This window comes from Paralichthys olivaceus, chromosome 3 (assembly GCF_024713975.1).
Source record: "Paralichthys olivaceus isolate ysfri-2021 chromosome 3, ASM2471397v2, whole genome shotgun sequence".
NCBI classification, from domain to species: domain Eukaryota; kingdom Metazoa; phylum Chordata; class Actinopteri; order Pleuronectiformes; family Paralichthyidae; genus Paralichthys; species Paralichthys olivaceus.
The window spans coordinates 5,241,276-5,264,262 of NC_091095.1; the positions used below are offsets into that span (position 1 = coordinate 5,241,276).

At 41.9% G+C, this 22,987-nt stretch overlaps 1 protein-coding gene across 4 annotated transcripts; it reads right to left on the reverse strand.

Moving 5' to 3' along the window:
* Positions 1-443: 443 nt before the first annotated feature.
* On the reverse strand, positions 444-20,575 carry tie1 (tyrosine kinase with immunoglobulin-like and EGF-like domains 1). Of its 4 annotated transcripts, none has more exons than XM_020098267.2 (24): positions 20,220-20,575; positions 18,860-19,150; positions 18,645-18,755; positions 18,392-18,547; positions 17,223-17,354; positions 15,618-15,758; positions 15,351-15,479; positions 14,457-14,602; positions 12,998-13,142; positions 12,718-12,876; positions 12,099-12,239; positions 11,188-11,490; positions 9,944-10,234; positions 8,862-9,055; positions 8,632-8,778; positions 8,488-8,551; positions 8,239-8,349; positions 5,477-5,667; positions 4,205-4,318; positions 3,669-3,739; positions 2,669-2,709; positions 2,386-2,482; positions 2,202-2,301; positions 444-1,914 (listed from the first exon to the last, which is right to left on the reverse strand). In XM_020098267.2, exons 1-24 carry the CDS (start codon positions 20,263-20,265, stop codon positions 1,843-1,845), a joined length of 3,393 nt encoding a protein of 1,130 aa, XP_019953826.2. In that variant the 5' UTR covers positions 20,266-20,575; the 3' UTR covers positions 444-1,842. The 4 variants fall into 4 exon arrangements, with proteins under 4 accessions (XP_019953826.2, XP_019953825.2, XP_019953827.1 ...); XM_020098266.2 differs by having other exon boundaries at positions 3,669-3,772; XM_020098268.2 differs by lacking the exon at positions 11,188-11,490.
* Between the last annotated feature and the right edge of the window lie 2,412 nt (positions 20,576-22,987).

Sequence of the window (22,987 nt, forward strand, 5' to 3'; positions counted from 1 at the left end):
GTTGAAAACTGAACATAAGAACCTCCAGGATTTATCTTTCTTTGTATTCAACTGCATTTGATTCCGCCTCCAGTAGGACTTCAGTCATGAAGGGAGAAGTAATAAAACTTTATGGGGCTTTTGTTTCCGTATTCTTAATTTGTGTGTTTGCTTTTGTCTGCGTGTTGAAGTCATCAGGAAGCTGAACTACTGAGACTGAGTTTGACAGACAGCTCGAAGACTGCGGTCGGTTCATGGAGGAAACTCGGTGACAGATCAGCTCAGTGCAGCCGGGGACGGTTCCCGAACTCTCCAAATACACTTTGACCTCCAGTTGCCCAGCGTGTGGTTTTCCACCAAGCTCACAGGCCGACAGCAAAACACGAGTCCTTGCCAGAGTCACTGTCATCGGTGTAAAAACAATCATAGAAAATGTAGCTCATGAAATGCAAATGAAACCGAACTACTTGTGGCGATGAGTCCAGTCACCACACAAGAGCTTTATTCAAGGAACCAGTTAATGAAAACATTCTGTACATTCATATGTGCTGGATATATATACCAGAGTCTACTTTAGGGTGCATGGTGTTAAAGTTAAACTATAATGGTGGTAGAACTTCATTAGTAGAACTTTCCAAACAACGACTCTTTGGGTGAAGCTTTCGGTGCAACACAATCACCTATGGTTGAATTTATATCAGTCTTCAACTCTGTATATACGTATAATACAAACAGTAGTAGTTACATTCACTTGGCAGTGATAGGCAAACATGAGGCTGTTTTTAAGTGCTACGTTAAATGTCTTTTGTCCTTCGTCCAGTCTAAGAACTTGAGTTTTCACTGTGATTTTGTTTTATCTTCATGAAAGTACTTGTTTCTCCACTCAGAGCAGAGGTGGGGGACATCCGGCCTTATGCAAAATAGTTTGATCCACTATGCGAGGCAGTTCATGAAAAAAAAAACACATTCTAGAAAGGACGAATGCACTGAGATAGAGTCAATGGTCTTTGGCAGATTGTGTGAGCCCAACAAGCAGCTCTCACACGACTGTATTCTGACAGAGACGATGTTATGCAGGAAAGTTTGTTGCTGAGCGAGCGCAGCCAAGAAGCTGAACCCTCAGTCGATTAGTCTCAAAAAATTCAGAATCGCTGAAGGACACGGCAAGAAACTTCCAGTTTATCTCCACGACTTGCGATGAAACATTAGACGAAACAAATAGACATGGATTTTTGGATTAAACAAGCTGCAGGTAGCATCATCATCACTACCATCGGACATCAGACGCCTTCCCAAAGAGAAGCAGTTCCAGCCGTCACATTAGAGGTGATATAAGTGTTTCAAAATAAAGTACAGGCCTCAAAGGATTTTACAAAAATTTTAATGTCCCTTGATAGAAAAAAAAAGTTTCCCCACCGCTCATTTAAAGCGCTGGAGAGAAAATAAAGCGTCGACACCCCACAGACCCTGTGGTGTTTTCAGCAAGTCACGGAGCTCCTTTATTTGCCACTTTTCCACACTCAGAGAAAAGGGTCCAGCATTGTCACCTCTGTCACAGTAAGATGTACAATGCTGTCTTTTTTCTGAGAACGGTTTGCAATGGCAGTGCCAATATTTCCCAAAAGGTTCGCATCCCTCCATCCAAAGCCCAGCGGTACTCCACTTCTCCTAATGCCTCGGATTTCTCCACATTCCTCACAGTGTCCTTTCACAGTCCTCCATCTATAGCTGGGTGGTTTTGAAAGAGCGCCTGGTCCTCCTGTCTCGGCGTTGAGCACCGGGGAGGTGGCAGTAGCGTGGCGACCATCCTCGGGACTTCTTCTTGGAGCTGCGTGGCATGCTAGGGCCTGGGGGGGCTGGTAGTCAGGCCTCCTCGGCTGTGGCGTCTATCCCTGCGTAGGTGAAGTTCTCAAAGAGAGCCATGTTCACATAAGCCTGGAAGATGGAGGGGAAGCGTTTCATCCTAGATTCTTTAAATGACTGAAACGTGAGGACATCACAGGGATACTATGGTTCTATCTGTGACCTATTAAACATCATAGAACAACATTTTAACAGCAAATTAGAAAATAAACGTTCCCTTTAGCCTCCTCGTCATAATTTAAGAGAAAAGAACAATAAAACTGGGCTAGTTGCAATGGGCCGACCATCTTGGAATAAAGTTAGGCAACAACAGGACGCTTTCTCATTCTTCCATGTCTGCTGTGTGAATTCAGCATTACCTTCCTGGCCTCCTGCATCCTGTTGAGCTGCACGGAGATTTGGGAGAAGGGGGGTCTCTCGTAAGGCCGATCCCTCCAGCACTGCCTCATCAGCTCGTAGCTGCACAGACACACGAGGATGAATGTGGTGAAAAGGAGCGAAGATGGATAGAAAAAGCTCATCAGCAGCTGAGTGAACACTTACACCTCATCGTCACAGTTCTTGGGTTTCTCCATCCTGTATCCTTGTGGCAGCTTTTCATAAAGCTCGGCACATGTCATCCCACAGTAAGGTGTGCCACCTGGGACACAAACACACACACAAGATGATTTCTCACTTTTAGAATAAAGTATTGATGAGGAAATACAACTGAACAAGTAAATAACATGAAACCACAACCACTTTTACATATTTTCCAAGTCTTTTCCTATTTCTAGTATGGAGGTAAATGGTCTGTTGCCAAAGCGACTGGGTCCGCTTCACTTACCTAAGCTTACAATTTCCCAGAGGAGAACACCGAAGGACCACCTAGGAGAGAGAGTTGAAAAACACAAGACAGGAATGTCAGTAAACTATTAAGAGCACAGAGAGGAACATTTGTATGATATAAGAATTCCATTGTTTGATAATAACAATTGACAGAATGTCTCCTGGAACTGGGACTTTTATGATAATATTAAAAGTTAAAACAAATCCACATCTTCAGTAAACAATTAAATATCTTGAATGTGGTTTCTAGGGAAGAAATTGAGCTGAAAATTCTGCTTTTGCATGAAGAATATCTTAATTTGAAAGCTTAGAAAATTGAATTAGTATTGACGCTTTATTTTCAATACTAACTGACGCAGATCTTTCTCAACATTGAACCTGATTGAACCTCGAGTGTCTCAACAAGAATATCTTCCCTTTATCTTTCCGGTGTTATGATCTAATTCATTAACCACTTCAACATGTCAGAATACCGTGTGGAAGAGTAGAGAAGTGCAGTTTGTGCTTTCTGATGTTCTCTTTGTTTATCTCTCATCACACTCTCTTCTTATAACATCTTTATAAATCTCTCTGACTCCACAGGCAGCCTCCACACTCCTTCCGTTAGCTGTCGTCTGCTGTGTATAAATAGGCTCCAGTTGACAGACCAACGTCTCAGTTCGTCTGCTAAGTTGAACCCGAGGCTTCCTGGTTGTGCTTATCAGTTACACAGCACACGATTATCACTCGGCCACTGACAGAGGGATGATTTGTTGTTTTCTGTGGCCGGCTGTGTGGAGCACATAATCAAAACTTCACAGGAAGGTGACATTATATATTTTTTTAAAACTTCCTTTAAAGGTAAAGAGGAAATAAGAGGGAAGAATCATGAATATTAAGATATTGATTAAAAGGAGCTGATTATCGGGATCCAGTGGATAATATTGGTCTGTGGCGAAAACCCAGCTTACTGCAACAAGTGCAGCAGTGAAACATTATTTTGAAACTCTGAAACTCACACGTCGCTCTTGGTCGTGTAGACGCTGTAGTTCAGGGACTCGATGGCCATCCAGCGCACAGGCAGCCTCCCCTGAAAGACAAACACCACCTCCATCATTTCCTCCTGTTGTATGATGACACACAGCAGCAAAAATAAACGATCAAAATAATATTTAAAATGAAGATGTTTTTATATTTTGTCTATATTGTGTCTCACATATAAGTGGAAGACAATTTTCCACTCACATACATGTTTTGACATTTCACAGAGATTCACAAGTGTGAACAATTTATTTAGCGACGGCTGAAATCCATCAAATTTATTGGGTTTGATTTGAAGAAAAATAATTATCGATAGAGTAAAGATATTATATCATGATGTCATAAAAACATGATCTCTTTTTATCTCTGCAGCTCATTAGTCTCTGTTACATCAGAACAACTTTCTCTTCAACATGTAAGATATTTTACAACCGTCTCTGTCTCCTAAAACAACTTGTGCCCTCTGCTGGATGAAACCAAAACACATTTCTAAAAATGTCCAGAAAGCTCTCACCATTGTTTTCTTGACGTAAACTTCTTCACCGCGGGACAGACCGAAGTCGGCTATCTTCGCCACGAGGTTGTCCCCTACGAGAACGTTCCTGGCGGCCAGATCCCTGTGGATGAACTGATGCAGGGGGGGGGGGAGGAGAGAGGTTATTAGCAGTATTAACAGCATGACGGCATGATGCATGAATCTTTAACACAGAAACTTCATGATAACACATGTTGAAGTGGAAATTTCAGGTTTGTAGCCCCCAATATTTTACAATGACAGTGATCATTTCCTTGTCTATTTTTGTAGAAATCAAAAGAAGTAATTGATTATGTCAGATGTTGATCTGGATGATTTATTAGCTCAAGTAGGAAACATATTAACACATTTCTAATATCATAATATTCTGCGTTATTGTGACACAAACACATACATCATGCAAAAGTATAGCTCAATTACTGCATTGTGGTTTGAATTACTACACTTTTAACACTCTCCGCTCTATTACATGTACAAGAAACTGTATATAAATAACATATGAAGTAGTCAGGGCAGCTCCTTTTATCTTAAACTAAAGCTTTAAGTATAAAATAATTTGTCATTAAGTGATTATGCTTCTGCCCCATTACAATTAAATATTGAGAAGTTACTGAATTTACTTTAATTAGATTATCAACTTCAACTACACAACAAAATACACACACACACAGGATCTCTCTCTCTCTCTCTCGTGTGTGTGATGTGTTGCAGGTGTGTTTGGCTCATTGACTGAGTGGATGATTGACTGTGAGTGTGTAGGTTTGTTTCCAGGGAGCTGATTGGTTCCAGCCGTCACGCTCACAGGTTAAGAAGACGGCTCCACCCAGCTCCTCAAGAGTTGTACCTTGTAAAAATGCGTTAAGCTCTGTTACTGGATGTACCAGCTTGGTTTGGGAGGGGTGGGAGGCATTTTTGATCCCTTGTTTTCTCCTGTTACCAGATTAGGAGTTAGGAAACTTGTGTTTTTGCTTCTTTATTTTGAGTAGTCGATGTTTTTTGCTGTTGGCCCACAATGAAGCAGGAAACGAGTTTGAATAAACCTTTAAACAGGCTGCAATAATTTGTTGCTGGTGACTCATTCATCATGTTGCGACTGGGTTTCCACCTGGGCCGGATCGTAACACACTCATTAGCATAATACATTCCCGAGCCCCTCACCCGAACCTGAACCATCCCAACTAAATGCCCAATCCAATCGAAACAAAGTGAGGACCAGACAAAATGTCCGCACCCACACGCTTCTTCTCGTACCTGTTTGTCACTCAGGTAGTGCATCCCCGTGGCCACGTCCACAGCGAACTGCAGCAGCTGTTGGGAGGTGAGCGTGGAGGCCGTGCCATGCTCTTTGGCGAACGCCGGGTCGGTCTCCAGCACTCGACTCTTCCGCAGAAAGTCGAGCAGGTTCCCATAGGGAGCGTATTCGATGGCTATGTAGAGGTAACCTGGAGAAAACAGAGGGATGGTCAGTGTATCACTCGGATCCTTCCTGCATAGTTTCAACCCTTTATTATCCAGTGTTTGATGTGATGAAATCCCTGTGAGGTCTCATTAGAGATCACGGCTCCTGCTAATTAACATTTTATCGTCTGATCTGCGTAACAATGAGAACGTCCTCCAGGCCTTGGTTGTCCTGCCCGCGTTGGCCCGTGAAGACGCACAGCTTCTCCTCGTAGGAAGCTCGGCCTCTGACAGCTTTGTCTTCACACAGATCGTTCATGAAATCCTCACAGAGCTCAAGCAGATGGCTGAAGCTTTATTACCCAGAGTTCCTATACAGGTCACGAGGCAGTTGTGCTTGTCGGAAAGCTCGAACCGGGGCGAGGCCCAACACAATCAGTGAGGAGCGAATGTGGAAGGAAAGAAAAGCGTGGAAATGGAGAGACTGGTCAAAACCTAAAAACAATTATGTTCCTTTACAGGAGGTCGTGTTAATCAGGACATGCTGTGTTTCCTGCAGGAACCATTTTCCAAAATAACATTTCTGCCAAAAATGAGACAGTAACCGACGTTTCACATTATTTTATATTTGGTGTTATGATTTTATGTGTTTTCTCCTTTTAGACTGTTTTTGCAGGAAGGGAAAAGACGTACGCTGCTGCCTATGTTATTTTCACACCTTATCCTTTCACGCTGATATCTGAAGAGTGAATTTGTTCCAGATTTCTGGAAGATGAAAAGTTGTATGACAAGCAAACAACATTATAAATCTCCTGTTCACATCTAAAAACCTGAAACCAGGAAAAAATGAAGCAGAAAACTCATTGACATTGAATGTGATCACTTTAAACCAGTGACATTTGAACATAAAGTCTAAATGTATGTTAAAGAAATATAAAATTATCTCCTGATTGTTTTACTTCTATATTTTCCAACCTTAAACTTTCATTTTCTTGCCTTACTCCATCTATACTTTACTCCTTTACCTTTTATCCTTACATTGAAGCCAATGTTTTCATAGAAGCAAAATGCCATAAGCATAGAAATTAATAAGCAATCCTTTTACATACTGCAGAAATCAGTACATTTCAAAGTCTTATGAAGTAGATAGGGTCTGAATAACAGCATCTGATGCAATTTAATGCAACACAGAAAAGACTATGTTGGGAGATTATGTATTAAGTAGATAAAAACCTGTATGTTTACTCAAAATATATTTTAAATAATAATGTGACTTTCAAGGTCTGAGACCAAAAACTGCCTGTGTTGATCCCAGGAGCCTCTGGGGGGTTGTTTTATCACACAAGTGGAATGTTTCGCTGCACAAAACACAAACAAACTGTTTTAGGTCCAGATGATATTTGGGCTAATCTTTATTAACAGCTTTCTACAAACGAATGATCTCCATGCAAACTGTTCAGCTGCAGGAAACCAAAACCTGCTCAGGCGTGATCAAACTAGAAACAGAAACCAGAAAGCTTCTGACCCCAAACTCTGTTCCCTCATCTACAGATTCTGTAAATTCACTTGTAGAATCTGTTGATAGAGATTCTAGGTTCTGGAGTTGAGGTTGAGTTGTTTGTTTGTTTTCAAATCACTGATTGAAAGAAGCTGAGCTGAGTTAAACGTCATACGTAAACGCAGCAGAGTGACGGTCTGCAGAATCAAGTGCTTTTTGAATGTGAGACGCACTGAATTAGTCAGATGTTTGTATTTTTTCGAGGCTAATTGGTTTAGTGATGTCCTCACACTGGACGCCTCCTCTGTCATGTGGCATCAATCTTTGATCAAACTCAAGCAACAGGAGGAGGCGGACACTCCGCAGTAAGAGCTGAGGCCGTGGAAACCTCATACAAATACATGAGTGCACGCCACAGCGGTTTGGTTATGAGGCAAACGGACAAATCAAACAAATGTGATAGTGTGAAACATTTCTGGCCGACGGGGATTATTTAAGTTGGACACGTTCTGGGGGGGGGGTCTCTCTCACATTAGTGGTGTTTAACTGTTTTTCTAACTTGCTGAAGCCTGTTGTTCTAAATTTCTGCCACTGTTCATAACATTTCTGATGGAAAATGTGGTAATTATTAGGCCCGGGTGCCAGACTGCAGGGTTACTTATATTTGGTCTGATTTGATCTGTACTGCCATTTTCAAACAAACACTGAAACACAAAGTGCTTCAAAGAAAAGCAGTAAAAATAATATCCCTACCCCTTCACCCGTGCAGGAAGAGGAACTGAGGAAACGCTTTCGTAAATCTCATGAATTTGAAAAGAGGAAATTCCAAAAGCAGGTAAACAAAGAAAGATGAAATGATAAAGATTGAATAAAAAAAGAGGTGAGAAAAGGATAAAGGATGAATCAGAAAGGTTAAATAATGAAATTAATGAGAAAAAGATAGAGATAGAATAATAATGATAATACATGGGAGTGGATAAAGACATAAAAGTTTTTAAAGAGAAAGCAATTCTGAGAAAGTAGACAATAAAATACAACAATACAAACATATAGAATGGAGCCAAACCCAAATATTGGGTATGTATATATTAAATTCCACTAGGTGTCGCTCACTCACCTCTGTTCTCACAGGCTCCGATCAGGTTGATGATGTTGGGATGCTGGCCTAGTTTACACAGCACCTCCAGCTCCCCTGCGAAGTCTCTGTGGTCATTCTCCGAGGCAAACTCTGCAGGAAGATCAGTCACACAGCAGCTTCAGAGAACGCCCTGGGATTATATCTGCCATCCGTCTGTGTCTCAGGGTGTTTGTGTGTGATTGACAGTAAACAAATCTGCATATGTTAATGAACGAGTCCCACGATTACCTTTCAGCATCTTGATGGCAGCGCTCATCTTGCTTCCGTCCTTCTTGATCATGGCTTTGATCACCTGGTTTTAAAGGCTGATGTTAGCTCGAAGTAAATGGAAACATTTCAACTTTTCAGAAAGCACACAAAGAGTTTAGACACCTGTCCGAAGTTGCCCTCTCCGATGACGTCTTCGAACTTGATGTCCTCCCATTCCAGGATTGGATAGGTGAGGGGCTCTGGGGTGGGCTTGGGCCTCCGCGTCAGGGTCAGAGTTCCTGAGTTGAACTGCAGAATCGTCTCCTCACCCTGGAGGCATCAACAGTTTTAACATCAAACGGAAAACAACTCTGATGAAACTCATCGTCAGCCTATCACTGGTGTCTCCTCACCGATCCGGACTGGTAGGTGAACGTGCGGCGACGGTTGAGCAGCGTCTTGCGGATGAAGAACAGAGCCAGCAGTGCCAACAGGATGGTCACGCAGGTGACGGTGACCGAGCCCACCACCGCCACCATCAGCTGGTAGTTGTCCCCCGCAGCCCTCCCAGTCACACCCTGGGTTGTCGGAGTTAAACTCTGAAGGCCTTTTTTTTTTATCAGAGGGGAAGGAGAGAATAACTGATGATTTTCAGCAGAGGAGATAAACAGGCAGTTCAATGGGATTTATTATTATCATGAGTAAATGTCTGTTTCTGTGTGGGTGGTCCTGTTCTGCGCCAGGGAGGGAAAATCCCACTGTTGGCTTCAAGTACAGAAGATTTTCAAGAGGAGCTTTTTAGGGAAATTAAATGTACATCCAAGAAAAAACATAAAAAGCCATCAATTAGTCCGGGTATGCTGGGAAATTGAATTATTCCTTTTGAAAAGCAATCCAACGATTTTGCATCTCACAGATCTGTCTGCTGTCTCACTGTGCCAAAGTGAAGACTTTCAACACGGGGACCTCACATGAATTTGAATGGCCTATGTGGAGTACTTCTGAATTCATTTCTCAAGAGCATGTATGGAACGACTAATGTCCATCCATCCATGCATCATCTATACATCTCATCTTTTTTAAGTTTGCAGGGGAGCTGGAGCCAATCCCTGGACACGTCACATATCAACATGAGCCATGTTTCCACCGCAGGACCTTCCCCTTCATCTGGGAAACTTGAGCATTTTAATTTTATTCTATTATAGACCTCTGAGCAATTTAGATTCTTCAATGACTCAACTCCAATCCTCATGTTTTTGGATTGTGGGAGGAAGCAGGAGAACCCAAAGAAAACCCACACAGACACAGGGAGAACGTGCAAACGGCACACAGACAGACCCAGACTGAACCCCGGATTCGAGCCACGAACCAGTGCACCGTGCCATCCCACTAATGTTGATCCCTTTTGCTAAATGAATGTGAATGCAACGCTTTCAACATGTCAGTAAATCTCCTGTGAGATAAAGGTGGCTGCAGCCTGTAAACTTCTACTCACCGTCCCCTTGTGTCGTCGCCTGAACAAACTTGCTCCACTCTCCGGGCACTTTGGAGAAAGCCCTCACTCTGAACTGGTAAACCGTGCTGCCGTTCAGCGCCGTCACGTCCTTGGTGGTCTTGTTCCCATCGTCCGTGTCCACCCAGGGGTGAGGGCTCCCCTGGCCGAGGGGCTGGTACTCGATGATGTATTTGATGATGCCTCCGTTGGGATCCTCGGGGGGCTGCCACCTCACCTGAATGGCTGACACAGACAGAGGCAGGGCCTGGACGCTGCGTGGGGATGACGGGCCTGAGACAGAGGAAGATCTTTGTGAGGCAGAGATTCTGTAAAATAAATGAAGGGCTCCAATCGAAGGCTTTTAGGCTCTGGAAAAGCTTTGGAATCAAAGACTAGGGTTTAAAACTATTCATTACCATTCTGTTAGATGGATCTGTTTCTAACTGACTGATCCCCAATGACTGCAAACTAACTTTTCCTCAATTCACACAAAGTTTGTGGGCAGAGAGTGAGTCACTAAGAACCAATCATGGAGTTTTTAAAGTGAGGAAGTGAAACTTAAATAGCACTTTTAGCCTGAAACATATAATATTAAGTACTTTTGCCACAAATCACAACTGATTTTTTATAAAGATTGATGGGTATATATCGATATTTGTCTTTCACAGACAAATGAGTTAATGTCATGAAAATGTTTATTTTATTTTACAGAATAAGAAATTCAGAAAAAAATGTGCAGTTATGTTTATACAAAAACTACTGGACAGATTATCCTGAGACTTTGGCGAAGTATGTGGCATCTGTCAGAAAATAATTTATAAAGTTTGGTGCAGATCTGGATCAGGGGAAGGATCCAGGATTTTTCTTTTATTTCACTTTTTTAACATTGTGACATTTTAGTTGTTTTCTCAGAGAATAAATCATTGATCTTGATGGAAAATGTTTAGAGGTGCAGATCCAATAAAAAATGGTGAATTTATATGTGCTTCCATGAGTTTTCTGTATTTGGCTGTGTTTACTTTTAACTTAAAATGATTTACAATAAGGTTTAAGGTTAAACCGTGAAAAATCAAGGGTCAATTTCATGTCTCTGTCATAGGGGTTTGATAACAACATCTTAGGGATCATTGACAATCTTTTTTTATCAGTACATTGGCTGATTAATATTTACTGGAATTTTTTTTACGCCCTACTCCCAACTCCATTGCAGCTGGTTCCTAACCACCAGCAGAGGTTTTAGTTACCCTGGCTGCTGATGCGGAAGCGATAGGGTTCGGACGTTGGCCCCTGGCTGCCACAGTTGATGAGGCACACCATCGCGGTGTAGTCTTGCTGGTACTCCAGGTTGTGGAACTTGGTGGAGAGCACATTGAGCAGGGTGGTCTCCTCCCGTAGCTTCTCACTGAGGGGCGGCGGCCCGAAGAGCCGCACTAAAAAGCCAGTGGCCACGCCGGCATTAACGCCACCGTTGCCCGGCAGTCGCCAACGCACCGTGACATTGCGGCCTTCCACCGAATTGATGTCAATCTCAGGTTGAACTGTGGGCTCTGCGGTGACAGAGAACACACAATGAGCCTCACAGCTCCTTGTTCATTTCTCCTCAATAAGTCACTTCCCACGTGCTTGTGAAATAGAACAATGTTCCCTTTCAACAAATAGAATTTGTTCCATATTACACATGGACCTGACCACATGTTACCAAAGAGTCAATCTATCACTCTCCAAAATAGACATTTTTCAGTTTTAGTTTTCTCACACCCTCCGACATTCTCTCTCCCTCTGCACCACAAACATTGAGGAATTAAATATGTGGCCTCAGGCGTTTAAATACAGGTTGTTTATGATTCTTAGACTCGATCCCACAGTGTCTTCATTTTATTTTAAGTGGCCACATACAATTTACCACCAGCAGTTTTTTATATTTGCCCCAGATTTGAGTCATCAGGACAGATTTTGGCTCCTTGAGGCCTGGGAAACGTACTGCTCAGCAAAAATGATCAAAACCAGACACAATCAGACATAACTACAGTTGTTAAGTTCTGTGGTTAAGACCATGGACATGTGTTCCGTTACAAAGAGGCCAGACAAATATGTTTATGTGCAATATTTGTGTGTTTTGTCTGAATTTGATGTGTCAGTTATTTGAGGGTCTTACCGGGACAGTCAGTCTCCATGATGGCCTCTGGCCCTGGTTCCCCCTCTCCTCCCTCTCCTGGACGACTCAGCTTGACATGGACACGGTAGCGTGTGGAAGGCTCCAGGTTCATCAGGGTGATTGGTGTATTTTCACTGTAGACTGAACAACAACTAGCCGGTTACACAAAATATTACCTATGGTTTACAGTGATCGCTTTGCATTTTACATTTTGCCTAAAACAAGAAGTACACTAGATAAATAAAATATAGATAAATATAGATAAATATATGCATAATGCACAGGTTACACATTTATTTTAGAATATTGTAGATTGAGTTGTTTTACATCTAATTTCCGCAAACATCAACAGTTTAAACCTGTAGTGCCTTGCAGGAGGAACATGGTTGTTTCTTATCTGTATGATTGATTGTTTTTGTTCTGTCTCTGCCAACTTTTCCATTTACAATCATTTTCACTTTGAACTTGAGCAATGATTTCTTGCACTGTTGATGTTAACACACTGTAACCTTGGCTGATCTTACAGAGTGTTGAAATTATGACTGGTTACCGCAGTGTTTGGTTTTGCTGCTGCCGAGCAACGATCAGACTAATTGGCCGTATCTTTGCCCATGCTCACCTATAATGGAGGACCAAGAATCTCCGTTGTCCATGGGCTTGTACAGGAGCTTGGTGGAGATAATGGGTCCGTCTCCTCTGTGAGAGTCCACTGGCATCACCAGCAGCTGCTTACTCCTCTTTTCCAGGAGTTTGGGGGCAGCAATGGGCACAGGGGGCTCTGAGTGGACAGGAAAAGATTTCAATCTCAAATTTGAGATCTCTTTTGACCGACTCTTGGTAATCACAGTAATAATAATATTTTTTCCTGCGTGTGTTATTTTAAATCTTCTCAGGCAGACCTTTAATGGTGACGCTGAACTTGTGGGAGTCCTGGCCTCCATTGGTGGACACCCTGCACTCCCACATTCCTCCTTGTTGAGCGCTCAGGCGAGGGATCTCAAACAGGGCTATACTCTTATTTGAGTCCATTATGGTGCGAGAAGCCTGGGAGTCAAATACATATCACACAATGGAAAAGTAAACCCAGGATAAAAACATTTCCATTTCCAACACCTACGTTTTGACCGTTAAACTTGGATTTATGTGAAGAACTTCCTCACTCGGATAAATGTTTTTGTTCCTGTAGGAAATGTTCTTTATCAGATAGTTTCTATAAACGTAACATGTCACTTGAAGGCAACACGCGGTAACTGCTGCACTGTGCTGTGATACAGGCTTATCTGGTCAAACCATTGTTGTTGCTGACTTCCTCACAGATTAACGCAACCTTCTGATCATCACATCGGACTTAAAGGTGCAGCACGACTTAGCTTAGTTCTGTGGTTGATGACAATATCGGTAGAAATCCACAAGTTATTCATTTTATGCAATAACTGGGTAATGAATGGTATAATTTGTTTGCTTTTACATTTCCTGTCTGTGTTCGGGCGTGGTTCTAGCATCTGGAGATGATTAGCTTAGCTTGGCATAACAACTGGAAACAGGAGAAACAGCTCGCTTGCTTCAAAGTTATATGATACACCTTTCTGTACAACTGGAGCTGACATTGATAGAGTTCGTATTCACTCTGAGGTTGAGGTTATTCAGCCGTTGTTCTCCAAGGTTACGACACTCGAGGGGGAATCCAAGTATACTTCAACCAGGGCCTTGTATTTAAAAATGTGAGTGTGTAAATGAATGAAACAAAACTTTAATGCTGTGTAAGTTTGCCACACCAGCCCAGAAAAAACAATTTGAGCTCTTTTAGAGCACTTCTGGTCAACATTTCATGGACTGTCAACGTTGCCCAATAACATATAATTGTAGCCACTGTCGCCGTATCGCGGCTGCTGGTAGAGAGGATCCAGTGGACTGATTACAAATGTACCATTTCTGTTTACACACTCAAATTTATATATGTGGGGTCCAAGTTGAAAAATAACAGAATTCCCCTTTAACTGTCCATAAAACCACAATTTGTTATCTTTATGTTTCTATTTGAGATTAAACATCAACGAGATGATGAATTTTTGGCTAAATTAAACTAAACATCTCCAGCTTCCTGCTCCAGCTTCATAGTTAATGCACAATTGACGTCCATTGAACCTTAACCAAGAAAATTACATTTCCCAAAGTGAACAATTCATTTGGCATTTTAAAGTTTGTCTCAATCACCCTCTTGCTGTTCGGCCTTGTTGTAGTTTATCTCTTCCTGAAAACCTCAAAATTACCCTAAGTATGTGTTCATTTTTGATTCAGGTCCCCTGTAAGTTACAGTATCTTGGCAGGAGTTTTGTGAGTGACTGCTGGTCCTCCCACCTTGAGCACAGAGCTGTCCAACTTCCGCAGCTCGATGCCGTTGTGGCTGGGCAGCGGGTTTCCTGTGGCTGAACAATGGATCTTGGGGCTGGAGTTGAGATTCCACTCCAAGTTAGTTTCCAGGTCCAAGATCTGGGGAGCCCGGTCTGAACAAGGAGACAGATGCATGGAACAGACGGTGAGAAAAGACGAGGTGGAGAGCGACAGAGAAAAATGATGTGGCAGCACAGAGAATTATGACAGAGGAGTGAGAGCACTGAAACAGATTCATTGATGTGCAGCAGTGTGTGTGGTTTTTCACAGACAAACGAATCTGTCATCGTCCATAAGCTAATAAATCTCTCGTTTCTCAAATTTTAAAATAAAACACAAGATTCATGTTCAGCTTCAACATGACATAACTGTTTTAGGTGAAGGCACAAAAGCAGACTAGCTGGATTTATCTGGGCTTCACTGGGGTTTTATCAGAGACCCTGATGAAACCAGCCCATCTGGTGGAATGTTGGATTATTTAAAATGTAACTTAAACCTGTTTCTAAACATGCATTGAGAACACAGTGCCGGGACCCCTTCTGGGTTGAGCCATGTTTAACCCATGAATGTAGATTTTTTTAAAATACATATTAAAACTAGAATTAATGTTTTTCACCAACATTAAATTTAGTTTACAGCTCAAAACACATATCGAATTGTGCAGTATCACTTGGGTGTACAGTTGTGTTTTTGAACTTTTATGTTTTTTATTGTGAGGATGAAGAAGGTGGAGCTATGTGATGAGGAGGAGGATGGAAATGTGCTGTGTTGTGATAAAGAAACAGGAATCTAATGGATATTCCTTATGCCTCATAGGAAGCAGAGAAAAGGAAGGATTCATATTTTTGGGACAATACCTACCAGACCTCTCACAGTTCTGTCCTCTCCACCCTCTGGGACACTGACATCCACTGAACCGATTGCAAACTCCTCCGTTCTGGCATTCACAGCTCAGCTTGCAGTCTGGTCCATACATGTCATTATGACAGGCTGCGAAAAGAGAAAGCAGAAAACTGTTCTGCATATGATGACACAAGAAAGAAGGTTGGACTTATGTAATTATGTTGACATGCATAGAACTTTAATAAAAGGAAAAACAGCGACAAATTCCTCTGATGTTACGCTTACACTTCTCACAGCGGGCGCCAAACCAGCCGCTGGCACAAGAGCAGCCGTAAGGGTCTGGTAGGCAGAACCGAAGCCCCTTGCAGTTCAGCTTGGAGCCACACGACTCCTGGCAGTTTCGACCAAACATTCCTTCTCTGCAGGCTGCAAACCATCAGAGAAAGATAAATTCACAAATGTGTTTATATGAATTCCTCGTGTTTTGCTGTATCATGACTCAGACCATGATCTGTAGAATGTGGCCAAAGCTGAGGGATCACAGTTAGAATTTTCAAAGAATCTTATATTTGTATATTAAAGGAGACACTTTTTCACCTTTTCCCTCCCCTCTTGTGATTTATATGTTTTTTTTAATGGATGTACAAAGGCAGCTCCTCTACGCCAGAAGATTCTGCTCCTTAAGCTCCTTTCCGATAGTGATGTCACAATGCCCCATAATGCTGCTCTGGCACGCCCCCTGACACAGCCAGTTAGGCTGAGAAGGGACATTTCCTGCACGCACTGGAAGTGGTTGACCAATCACAACAGAGCTGGGCCAGCTGGCCAATCAGAACCGACTGAGCTTTATCAGGAGGGACTCCTTAAAGAGACAGCAGCTACAAGTGTTTCAGACAGAAGCTGAAAAGAGGAGCTGCAGCAATGGACAGTTTTAGGAAGGTGACGTCTCATGAACTAGAATGTTCTGTTGGACTCCGCTGAGCAATTGGTCAGAATCAATCCAAGTTCAAAATGTCACCAAAGCAAAACTCGGCTACATTTACCTACTTTGTCTTTAAGGAGAGTGTTGGGCCTTGGCCAAGGTGTGCGCTCTACTGAGTGCCCCTCTGGTAAAGTTGCTAACTGGTTTAATCTTTTTAAACAGGCATGTATTACCACTATCTTGCAGAAGATAAAACTTCTACTTTGTAGGGATAACTCAGTGCTTCATAAATGCTATGTTGAGCCAAACTGTTTCAGTGTTGATCCAGTTTATTTTAGTGTGCACCGACACTATGCCCTTCTTTTGCGATATCACAGTCCTGAGACGTCTCCTCTTTCAAAATGTTTCTCATCAGCACATAAAATTGCTTATCTTGAACAGCAGGCGAACCCCGTGCTCAGCAGAAGGAATCTGAGCAGGAATGCTGCATGAATTTGAATGAGGACCACTTGGCTCATCAAACCTAAAACGTGTCACAATGAATCGTCCACAGTGCTGAATCTTATTTGCACCTGTGTAACAGCGGCGAAGCCAATATCACGTCTGTAACAGCAGTTTTTCACATGGCCGCTTCTTCCAGTTCAGGAAAATCTCACAAGATATGTCATTTCTTTCTACTGAAAACTTGTGGTGGATTAGAGTGTCACTCACACTTTGGTCCAAACTGAATATTTTTGTGCAGGTATTTCTTTTGCTGAGAAAAGAAATCCTGCAGAGTTTTCCTCTAATGCTAAGATAAACATTTGTGACTGAAAGACTGTTTATTCGTACTGAGTTGTGCATTGAACTTTCTGATTATTCTGACATCTTGAGAGTAATGATCGATGTTGGACACAAATCTTCTCTCTCTCAACCTCTTTTACCGTCTTTCACACGTGTGGATATTGTTCATCGAGTACAGTACAAACCTGTCTCGCAGCGTGTTCCCATGAATCCTGGGGGGCAGATGCAGTCTCCGTCCACTTCATGACACTGTCCCCCACTGAGACACTCCGGACATTCCTTATCACATTTTGGACCCCACTTCTTACTGGGGCAGTCTGCAGGGAAACAGAAGTTTTTCTTCTTAGAGTAAAACAAACAAAATGATCTGCACTTTATATCTTTGTTGGACCTGTGCGTAGTTTGTCTGAAATTGCCTGTGTTCTTGAAATCAAGCTTTGAGCCCCAGATCTGTTTTTTTTTTGACTGCATGCAGACATTCAGGGTGATTACTTCAATGCATACCATGCAATTTCATATCGTACTCTATTTTGGATACTTTCCCAAGCACATGTGGACTGTTTATGTCATAGGATCCATTAAACAATGGAGGGCGAAGCAAAAGACATGTAAGCAGATTGAAATGCACAGAAGAAAACCACTGCATCTGGTGAACAGAGAACACAGGGAAGAAGTTAAGAAAGAAGTGTGGATGAGAGTTATGATTTAAAGATGTCAGTATCGCATGTCTGGAGTCTTCTTTATAAGCAACAGCAGCTGAGTAGCTTAGTTAAACATAGAGACTAAATTCAGGGGGAATAAAACTAATAATCCACAGGCTGTTGTGTTTGGGGCTATTCCTAACTGGTCACGGTATCAAGTCTTAGTTTGCACTGATTTGATTCTTTATTCAGTCATTTATTCATTATGATGAATTATTGCTCTGTTGTCATCCCTCTTTCTCTTTAACACACCTGTTTAAATGGTTTTGCTTTAACTGTCGCCTCACAGCAAGTATGGGTTCTTGTTCTTTCTGTGTAGAGTTTAAATGCTCTCCCTGTGTCAGATTGTGGATTTTCCCCCTTTCCTCCCACAGTCCAAGACATGCAGATTTTGGATTAGGTTGATTGGAGACTCTCAATTGGCCGTAGGTGTGAATTTGAGCATGAAGGGTTGAATGATTGGCTGCAGCTCCCCCCGCGACCCTCAAAGGATAAGCAGGATGGCTGGATGGATGGATGAAGGGATTTTGCTTTGTGTTTGGTTCATATGCGTATCCAAAACTTGTGAAACCAATGATTTAAATCTGCACTTCAAAAACTGTCAAAAAAACTGGCCCTATGTGTGTGTGTGTGTGTGTCAGCCTCACACAAACCTCTGACAATGAGCCTCATCCAGGCACCGTGCAGCGGACTGTCCCCCACGTAGCTGGCGCTGTAGATGCCTTGATTGGCAAACGCTGCGTTCTCCACCGTCAGTACAGCCGTGTGGTTGATCACGTCGTTCCAGTGAGTCATGTAGTAGTAGTTTCCTGCACATGAAGAGCAGAGTTTCCAATGTGTCAAAAGTGTGTGATCAGTATTTGTTCACAGTCTCTTTCTTCCTGGAGTCATGTAACTGGATCTTACCGTTGTACTTCCACGTGACATCTCTCTTTTGGGAGCTGAGCAGCTCCATGCTGAGGTTTGCTGTCTCTCCTTTGTTGGCCGTCAGCGTGAGGTGGGTTGGAATGAAATTAGCTGTAAAGCCAAAAGAAAAGAAAAGGTGTTAATGAAGGAATGAGATGGACGATATGAAAAGGGGGAAATAGAAAATTAAAAACAGAATGGACGTCTGAACACACCTCCAAAGTTGTTGATCATCGTGACCGTCTCCATCGGGTGATCAGCCTGAGTAGATTCACAGTAGAAGATACCGATATGATCCAGTTCACGGAACTCTCTGGCCATGACCTCCATGTTCCTCGGCTTGTGCACTTTAAAATTTGGCATTTTGGGAAACTTGAGAATCTCGTTGTCTCTCTTGATGCTCAGCTCAGGCTGGGCAGGGCTGTTCTCTCCATTGAAGCAAGAGATGGTGAAGTGGTTGACGTTGGTGAACTCAGTGGAGATCATGGTCAAGTCGATCACAGCATCTGTAAAACATGTTATTAGGCTCTTATTGTCTTAAAACCTTTATATACATACATTTTCTTGTGTGGTAATGAAACTGCACTAGTCTCCATGTTTCAGGAGAACTGTGACTTCTTAGCTCTTGATTTTTGATTTAATCACTTTATACTGACAGTTGTGGGTGTTTCTATTCTGCCTTACTCTTGTAAATGGGATTTAAAACTCAGTAGGATAAAACATAATTTAACAGCACCACATAAGAGCAATACAGTTAGAAAGTATAAAACCTCAGTGAAATGTGTTCAAATCAAAAAACAATCACTGTAACTTTAATTGAGGTGATCATTCCAGTGTATTGTTTGAGTCTGTTTTGTGTGTACCTAATAAATTGGAACAATACTGTATAATGTTTAAATGCCTTGAAATCACGGTCACATTTGTTCCAGTAACTTCATGTGTTATCGTTCTGCTCACGCTTCAGACATTAACGACCAACTCCACTGTTTTTCAAACTGAATTTTCCAACATTACACTCGGTGAGCAGCAGTGGTTTAACTCACATGTCCAGTCTGACTGTGCAAGAAGTTTCAATTCTGGATTAAGTGACACCTCAATTCAGGCTCAAACATTTAACACACACTTGTGCTGTAGGATAACTCAACACGTAAAGTGAAGTAAATCTAGGATCTTAGAATGTGTCCATCAAAAAGTGTCTCTTTCATCCACAGCATCTTCTGATATTAACTTCAGTTGAGAAACAAAAAGTAAAAGCTTCCTGGAATTCAGTTATTTGAGTAAAAAAGTCAGTTTATCCAACATTCCCTCTGCCTGGTATTTAACCCCAGATCCAAAGAACAATGGCAGGAAACATGGATGAGCTCCTTTTCCCCTGAGGGTTCAGAGATTTCTCCAGACTCTGAGGGTCTTAACAAACATATTTAACAAAACATAAATGATTAAAAAAGAATACAACAACAAATCAGTATTGAGAAACGTCTTTTTCTTGGTATATATATAATATCTATCACATTTATTCATGACACAAAGTTTTTTTCAATCTATCCAAGCTTTTAAAATGAAGTCCCCACTCACCTGACACATTTAAGAAGCACAAAACAAACACGTAGAAAATCCTCATGATATCCACAACCCTCACTGGGGAAAAAAGTTGCTTAGTAAATCCACTGCGAGTTCGGGTTTTAATTTCAGGGAGAGCTCTGCATCCAAAGCGGTGACGCTGCGTCACGACGAGCGGTGCGCCTTTTTACGCATAACTTCATCCACAGATCCAGCTCAGGTGTGAAAATCTCTCACACAGGTGAAGACCACAGCGGCTCCGTGTAGATTTGAATTAGAGATGGAATCACAGACCGTCACACCACAGGCACAGAGTGGGACTGGCAGTAAAAAAAGCTTTCTGTGTGTGTGTGGGAAAGGAAGGAAGAGCGTCACCAGACAGCGGAGGACTGCTGGCGCTCCAGACCTCCCTGATACGATTAATGTATTTATGAGTTTACACTTTGTCCCTTTGAGTTCTTAAACAAAACTACTTATCTGATTGTCTCTACATACAATCGATTGTATGATATGTCACGAGTTTATTCTGCAGAGGACATGATCGTTTTATTTTAATTAATTTTTACCCCAAGATATTTTGGACAATAATATGTATTATTTTGTTGTAATAAGTCAGGACATTCAGACATTTTACAATAAGTGATACACTTATTTCTTTTTATAGTTTTAGGTTTTTTTTTATAGTTTAAAGGTACAGTGCTTAGAATTGTATGATATCTAGTGTTGAAGTTGCATGTTGCAGCTGAACAGCCCTCACCTCACCCTCTCCTTCCAAACATGAAAACTTGTCATAAAAATTCAAAAGGTGTTTAGTTTGTTCAGTCTGGACTAATTTAAAAAACAACAACAAACTCTCCGTAGAGAGGGTCCCCTCCATGTAAATATTAAGTATTTAAATATAAACGGTCTTTTCTGGGGTAAAGAAAACTACAGTTCATACAATTTAGATGAAATGAACTAGTGAAAACATCATGAGGATTATTCTACATTAAGTTTCTGCCAATAGTTCCCTTTCACCTAAATCTTACACACTGGACTTTTAAACAATGGAGGATTCCTTTATGTCCCTCAATCCTGGGACATAAAGGGGCCACAATTTACCCAGAGGGACCAATTATATAAGACTCTATCATCAATGCACAATTCCTGACTCAGTAGCATGAACATTTCAGTTCCTTCCTTGTGTCTCAACCAGTCTCAACTCATGGGCTGCATTCTTGGGAGGCTGCATTTGAAGACCGATTGCCTCGATGCATCTTTCCAACCCCAAGACTAGAATGCTCCAACGGGTGGGTCCTTCCCAGCCCAACGTTTCCCATAATTCATTGCCCTTCACTGTAATAGCAGAAAGAAGTATAATTTAAATATTTTCTGTGTCTCTGAAGGGATATTTTAGTTCTTTGCTCTAAGAAATATGCATATTTCTTATCTAGCAAACCATAAACCACTAGGGTTCATGCATTTTCAAATACATACTCACTGATACACTTAAAAATTTACACATTCATACATACATACACTGTAACTCTTAAAAATGCATTTAATCAAATCTTCACTGCTGCATGATGACGAGTGAACAGGACTCCACCCTGATAGCGGCCAGGATTTAACCTCTGCACCACTTATCGTGAGGCTGACGCTGCATTTTACTGCTCCTCTTCATTTTCTTCATGCAGATACAACAGAAAACCAAAAAGCAACAGCAGCTGGTGTCATGTTTTGCCAAATGCAACAGCTTTGTTCTCTCACTTCAATGACTCGTTTCAAACGCTGCAGTTTTTATGGTCAGCCCGTGCACCCCCCCGCCCCCTTCCCTCGCTGTTACAATCAGTCAGCCTCAGGAAATGATGAACAATATGCTTGTTGTGTCTGTTCTGCCATTTCTGCCCCCGTCCTTTAAAAAAAGAGTTGCACTGTCTCACTTTGAAACGTCCAGTTGGAACCACTGCACGCGCCCGTTTCTCATTTTCTCTAGAAAGACTGTCGCACTGATTTGATGTTTTCTTTACATTTCCTCACAGCGTTGGACAATCAACTTGAAGTTGACTCAACTTCTTATTGTTTGAGATTTCCTGTTTTTGATCTCGGGAGCTCATGTGGTTTTCTTTAGAGTGAAAGGAATATTCTTTTGTTGGCTGGATTTGAAAAAAAAAACCCCAACAAAGAATAGAATCATATGTCGTTACCACTTCTTGATACACTTAGGTCCAATCTGAATAAGTAAACAATGTCATATCCTTACTGGTAAAACAGTGAATGAATTAACAGATGGAAATCTGACTGGCACTCACCAAATCTTGCAATTAGGTAAAAAAGGAAAAAAGGGAACATGAATCAAATCAAAATAGAAATGGGTTCACCCAGTCTGGAAATGTTTGGTCTACAAATCAAAGAGTTTCCATTTTGACTCTTGGCACACAAAGGGTCCTGGCGCCCAAAGTTGGCTCAGATCTGCATGGTCCCTTTGACCTGTTAGTGTGGCCTGGAGCCAGAACAGTGTCTTCTAAAAGACCCTTATGTCCTCTGCAGGAACAATGCCAACTGATGAACTGTCACATGAACGGACTGCTGGCAGCACAGTTAAAGCTGCGGCAGCAGGAGAATCCAAATTGTGCAATAAATTATACTTTGCATAGTTTTATTCTGGAGCATTATTTCCTGATGGTTACTTCAGGTTCTGTAGAGTTTTGCAGATTGTATTTTCACTTTAGGGAAGCAAATGAGGTGGAGAGCAAAGGCAGATGTGCACAGTGTTGTGCGCTGCTGACAGCTTGGTGGAGCCT